Genomic DNA, 6490 nt, shown 5'->3' on the forward strand with positions numbered 1-6490 from the left:
TGGGGAAGTTGCTATAGATGCCAGCTGTAACATTCCACACCCCACAGGGCGCTGTTTATATCATAGTCCAAGGCATTCCCTGGACTTGCCCATGCACACCCCACAAGGTCACAACAGCTGACTTCACAGATGGACAGGGGAGACTGCTGGTCCAGAGGAGCCCTCTCAGTTCCTTCCTCTGTGCTGTCATCACCTCAAAAGCGTCAGGGAACCCCCTCAAGACACTTCTTGTGTCCTTCTGCAAGTTCCCTCCAGCCCTAGGCCAATACAGTGTCCTGGGAACCTGCCCCACTCCTGTATACCCGATCTCTGAAGAAAAGACGGTGTAGCCACTGTGGGGGTTGGCTTGCTCCTGATGCAGGCCTCGGGGCACGATCTCTTCCCTTCTCTTCCTTGGGCAGATTCACAATCTTCTCTGGGACTCAAAGGCTTTATTTTTAAAAGTGTAACAAAGGTAATTTACTGATCCTCCAGAATCTCTTGATCTGGTTCTGGCATGGGTGCTGCAGGATTTGCAGGTCCTTTAAAGAAGTGCATACAAATCTCCCAGGGGACCTATTAAATAATGCCAATGAGGATTCAGTAGTGTGGGGTGGGGCCTAGAATTCTGCAACTAGAGGCAGCTCCCAGATGATCTTCCTGCGCGCATCTGGTCCGCAGCCCGTTTGAGGAAAGAGGCTTCAGGGCCTTTGGAATAGTGCATGCAATTTCCCTTCCCTCTCCTGCCTGGGCTGTTCCCATTCTCCATCTCCATAACCCCCACCCTCTTCGCCCCACATTGCTCCTGTCCCTGAGGTTCTTCCAGACCCCCTTTCCATTCTAAAACCAGACGTCCAGCTCCCTCACACTTTCCTCTTCCCTTCTCGGTGGTCTGATTACAGACAGAAGTTTAAAGATTAACGCTCCCTCCCCCATCACTGAATCCAGGTGCTGAAAATAAAGCAGGAAGTTCTTAATTCCAAACCAGACCCCATATCTTCCCACTGTGGCAGCCCCACAGCAGAGTGTCTCCTGCAGACGCATTATCCATGACAAGAAACCACAGGTAACGCCAACAAAGGGACTTGCAGGGACTGATGTTATGTCGGGCTATCATCCATTATACTTTGTACTTTGGTCCTTTCGGAAAAATCAGAATCAGGCTAGAGGCCCAGAAACTAAGGCCAAGGTCTCCTTGCTGCCCAAGGATAGGTCCCAACTTTTTCGGGTTGAAATTTGTCTTGGTGCAAATCACTGCTATAGGATAGTCCTTTTCACACTACATCCCAGGGAGCTCTACAGGATGCTGATAGATGGTACCCAAAAAGGGGAATGGAGGTGTGGGCAAATAAGTCTGTGAAATGATGGCTTGTGTTGTTGTTGCTTATTTTAGCTGAAGAATTTTTCAAAGCTTCCCGTATGCCAGAATGCATTGCCAATCTGTAGGAAAGGCTGTAGTAGAAAACACTTCCCAAATGTATGTGTCCAAGGAACATATTTTTTCGTGGAACAAATCTTGTGGCTCATGTACCAAGGAACAAACTTGGGGAAGTATTAATGGTGAATCACATAGGCTAAGACCACATGTTGAGAGAGAAACGTTTTATGACTGGGGTAGGGAAGCTATGCTTTTACACAAAAACATATACAAAATGCCTACAGTCTTCATTCTCAGAGTAAATTAAGGAAGGTAAACCAGAAAGATAGACCCTCACTCCCTCCTTGCAGACCTGTAATCCTTTGGGAGACATCTTGGTGGGGGGCCTCTGCAAGAATGGGGGCAGAAGAAACCCAGGTACAGATTCAGAATTGAAAGGATAAAGCCTAGAAGGGGGCTTAGATCTTTGTATCTCATTTATTTTCATCCCAGGATAATACCATGATCTACACATATGCTGGGGAATGTGTGTGTGTGTGTGTGTGTGTGTGTTTGTGTGTGTGTGTGTATATATATATATACAGAAAGAGAGAGAGAGATTTTCCTTGAGCACCAAAGAGTACTATGATTAATGAAAATCCACAAACTGTAATTTTTACATGATTTTAAAACCCACATCACTAACTCTCCATTACCCTTCTCTGATAGTTTGTGATTATAAAAATAATTAACAATTAGAAGAAAAAAACCCAATAGTTTGCAAAAAGTTGTTCTGAAAGAAAGCTTAGGGTCATATAAGTTTTTTAAAGATCCAAAATGTTCAATTTGATTTTTAGTAATGTTTTACTTCAAAGTAAATAAGAAGATGTTGACTAAACCTTAGGAACTAGGATGATCTCTAGACTTTGAACCCCTGTAAAGTTACCATCAAACTACTGAAACGTTCTTAAAAACTTTCCTCCCTTTTACAGTACCTTAGGGTTTATAAATACTTTAAGGGAAGCAGAGCACTAACATTTATTGAATAGTTACTGTGTCCCAGACACCGTGTTAGCTGCTTCATGTATGAGTGTGGATTATTGGCTCAGGCTTATTCAAGCAGACAATGTTAGAGCTGTGAAGTGATTTGCCCAAGATCTCATAATGGAAGGGACAGAGCAAGAACCCAGGACATCAAATGCGGGTTGAGCCAGGGTTCTTTCCTTCCCACACCCCTCACCCCTGCCCAACTGGAGTGGATGGGGTGGGGGGAGTAGACCCTCATAGGGTGCGTTTGCTCATACCTGATCTGCTCCACATGCATTCTGTGTCTCTGTGTGGCCTCAAGGTGACAATCTGCAAGCTGGGAAGATTTACACTGTGGCTGGGGTTTACGCCATGGCTCTTCCCTAACCTACACAATATCGGGGTGGGGGGGGATCCTTAGTCTATCCTGAAGAGAGATTGAGAAGTGACTCTGTTGCCAAGGCACACAGATCTTCATGAAAAATCAATCTGTGTATGCCAACAACTTGGCCATCACACCAGTGACAATTTTTCTCCTTACCCCATGTCTCAGGCCATGAACAAGGACATGTTTTCAAGTGGCACACGAAAGTTAGACAAACATTTATGAAAACCCTGCAGGATGTGCATCTAAAGCTTCCCTCGGGCTTTCGGTTAAAAGACTACACCCTACTTTCAGGGGTGCTCCTGGGGTTGCCGAGGCGGGGGAGGACCAGGGCTGCAGCCCTCACCACAGCCCAACTTACTGATAAGAAGCCCGGTGATCCCTGAAGAGTGCCAGTCCCAGCCCCAGGAGAGTGAGCAACATCAGCTTTGCCATGGCTTGGATAGGAATGGATGGCTGGACTGATAAACCCGCCGGCCAGGAGACTGGCTTGCCTGTGGCCTGAGCCTCGCCGGGACAGTCTCTGGGTCCGACCTTCCCTCCAGGCTCCTCCCCTCCCCTCCCCGCTGCACTGCAGAGGCAGGAGCTGCTTGCTCCCTGAGACTTGAGAGGGGAGACAGAGAACAGCTGCCTATGCCCTGCAAGAAGGGGACAGCCTGTTGATCAGTGGAAATGGAGAGCTGTGGGAAAAGAGAGCCAGGCTTTTATGAGCGCTCACTTTGTGCCAACAAGGTCCTAATCCCTTTGCCTCAGAGGGGTTCAGTAATGTGATCACAGTGATTCAGCCAGAAATGGCACACACATGGAAGGAAGGAAGGAAGGAAGGAAGGAAGGAAGGAAGGAAGGGAAGGAAGGAAGGGCTGTGATTAGAAGCCCTACGATCTAACTTTACTCTCACCAGGCTACCGCTGTGTGTCATCTTCAAACATCTGGATTTCTAGCATCTCAATCTCCAAGCACCACTCCTGACCTTACAGCTCAGCAAGTACATCACTGCATTGTTCATTTATTCTGGGCACTCGCTGACACTTGACGAGTACCTGTTATGCGCCAGAAATCAGTAAAATATAGCACTACTGCCTGTATAGTGCTGTGGGTAATGCATGCATGTATTAGGGATATGCACATATTCTATGGAAAAGAATAAAGCAGGGAAGAAAGATACAGAGCACTGAGGTGCCATTCAAAGAATGGGAGTCAGGGAAAACCTCACTGATAAGGGGACTTCTGAGCAAAGCTGGAAAGAAGGTGCCTCTTTGTACCCATGTCTCCTTTCTCCCCTATTACCATGAATGAAGTGTTTCCTCCTTCACTAAAGGCCAGCCCCTCCTTTCCTTTTCTTCTCAAGGATTTTGGTCCCAGTTACACCTGTCTCTACTGCAGCATCCATCATTTCTTCTTTTCTGGAATAATGCTACCAGATGCCAATGTGCTTTAGTGTCACTCATAGTATTCTGGGGAAAATGCTCTTTCACTGCTCATTCTAACTATGCCCTCTTTCTCTTCTCCCTCTCTCTCTCTCTCTCATATATACATATATATATATATATATATGTATATATATATATATATGATGTATAGATAGATATAGATATAGATATTTAAATATATATCTCTATCTATCTATATATATATATAGATATATATATTTAAATCTCTGAAAGATTTGCCAACAGTTGCTGCTTCCATTTTATCATCTCTTGTAACAGCTCAATGATGGCCACAAATTCTTTGATACTTCTTCTATTAAGAACTGAGGCACAGGACTTCTCCCCTCAAGTGGGTGCTGACTCTGTGAATGCCTTAATTCATAAAACACAGTGGTGCTATTCAAGTTTGCGGGAACAGCCTTAGAGACCAGCAGCTTCCACCTCCTGTCACTTGGAATACTTGTCCTTGAACCTTGAGCTTCAGCATAATAAATCTGATCACTCCACTGGAGTGTCCAAATGCAAGGTTCTGAACACATGAAGAGGGAAAATGGCCAGCTTCTAGCCATCTACACCAAGGCAGCAGATGTATGAATGAAACCTTCTTGGACACTCCAGAGTAGTCCAGCCACCAACTGAATACCACTGTCACCCCAGTTGACGCCACGTGGAGCAGAAGAATCTACCTGCTGAACCCTGCCCAAATTCCTTACTCGTTGTTTATGAGCTTAAGAGAATGATTGGTTCAGGGGTGCCTGGGTGGCTCAGTCGGTTAAGCGTCCGACCTCATCTCAGGTCATGATCTCACCGCTCGTGCGTTCGAGCCCCGCGTTGGGCTCTGTGCTCACAGCTCAGAGCCTGGAGCCTGCTTCCAGTTCTGTGTCTCCCTCTCTCTGCCCCTCCCCCACTCATGCTCTGTCTCTTTCTCTCAAAAATAAAGTTTAAAAAAAATTAAAAAAAAAAAGAAAATGATTGGTTCAGCAACTAACTTTAGGGAATGTCTCCTATCTCCCATTCTCTATTTAACCCATTCTAACATAGCTTGTGTTCCTTTGACTCAACTGTAGAATTTGTTCTTATTAAACCACCCATAATATCCATATTATCAAATCTAGTGGTTACTTCTCTGCTATAATCATACTCATCCACATTGAGCACAGATCATCAGTCCCTTCTTTTCAAATACTTACCTCTCTTGCATTTCCCGCCACCCCCCCCCCCACCGCCCCTACTTTCCTCGTCTTCTTTGCAGATCCTTCTGTCTCTGACCTCTAAATGATGAAGCCCTAGGACTTGTTCTAAAATATCTTCTCTTTCCGCACTTTCTCTTGAGGTGATCCATCAATTCCAGTGGACTTAAATACCATTAGTATGCTAGTGTTTCCAAAATATACACACTTAGCTCATCTATTACTGTGGCTCTAATAAATCATTCTTCATCTTTCTAGATAAAGTAGCACACCCCACCTCTAGCAACTTTTTGACATTATCCTATATTTTTAATTACTCATTTTTTTGAAATCATCTTCTTAATACACTTCTATGATTGTGGAGTGTTGCTGCCTAATGGAAAGCAAACTCCTTGAGGTTGGGGGTTTTGTCTTGTTTCCCATTATGACCTCAAAGCATGGGAAAGAGCCTGGCAAAAAAGTAGTCCCTTATTAAACATTTAATGACTGATAGACTGGTGAGTGCTCATTTTGTCCTCACTGACTAGCTGCCTGGTTTATACTCCCACTGGAATGTCTAATAGTCACCTCAAAATGTGTCCATAGCAGAACTCTTGATTCCCCACCCAACATATTATGTCCTCCAATCTCTCCACACTTAACCAATCTTCATTCGCCCAGCCCTTTCTCTAATACCTCCTTGCACCAAACGTATCAGTCAGTCCCATAAGCCTTCCTTCTGTGTTAATTATCTATTGCTGTACAACAAAGTGGGTAAAAATATAGCAGTTAAAAAGAACAAACATTTATTATCTGATAATTTCTGTGGATCAGTGTCCTAGGTGTGGCATAACTGGGTATCTCTGACTCAAGGTCTTTTGTGAATTGGCAGCTGAGCTGTCAGCCAGAGTTGTTAAGATGGTTAATTTTATGTGTTAGCCTGACTGGAGTAAGGGACACCCAGATAGCAGGTAAATTATTTCTAGGTGTGTTTGTGACAGTGTTTCCAGAAGAGATGGGCATTTGAATCAGTAAACTGAATAAGTAAAGAAGATCAACCTTCATTCATGTGTGTGGGCATCATCCAATCTTTGAGGGCCTAAATAGAGCAAAAATGTGGAGGAAGGACAAATGCTCTCTCTCT

At 44.6% G+C, this 6490-nt stretch overlaps 1 protein-coding gene across 2 annotated transcripts in view; it reads right to left on the reverse strand.

Moving 5' to 3' along the window:
- The window catches only part of PON1 (paraoxonase 1), a 35714-nt gene extending 32442 nt beyond the window's left edge, over positions 1-3272 (reverse strand). The window contains exon 1 of one of the 2 annotated variants that reach the window (XM_019443375.2): positions 3109-3272. In XM_019443375.2, the coding sequence (XP_019298920.1) occupies positions 3109-3182 (74 nt within the window). In that variant the 5' untranslated portion in view covers positions 3183-3272. The remainder of the gene's footprint in view (positions 1-3108) is intronic. The other variant, XM_019443374.2, reaches the window with a different exon arrangement.
- Positions 3273-6490: the final 3218 nt, after the last annotated feature.

The sequence above is a fragment of the Panthera pardus genome, unplaced genomic scaffold (genome assembly GCF_024362965.1).
Source record: "Panthera pardus isolate Hobbes unplaced genomic scaffold, ASM2436296v1 HiC_scaffold_8, whole genome shotgun sequence".
In the NCBI taxonomy this organism is placed as follows: Eukaryota; Metazoa; Chordata; class Mammalia; order Carnivora; family Felidae; genus Panthera; species Panthera pardus.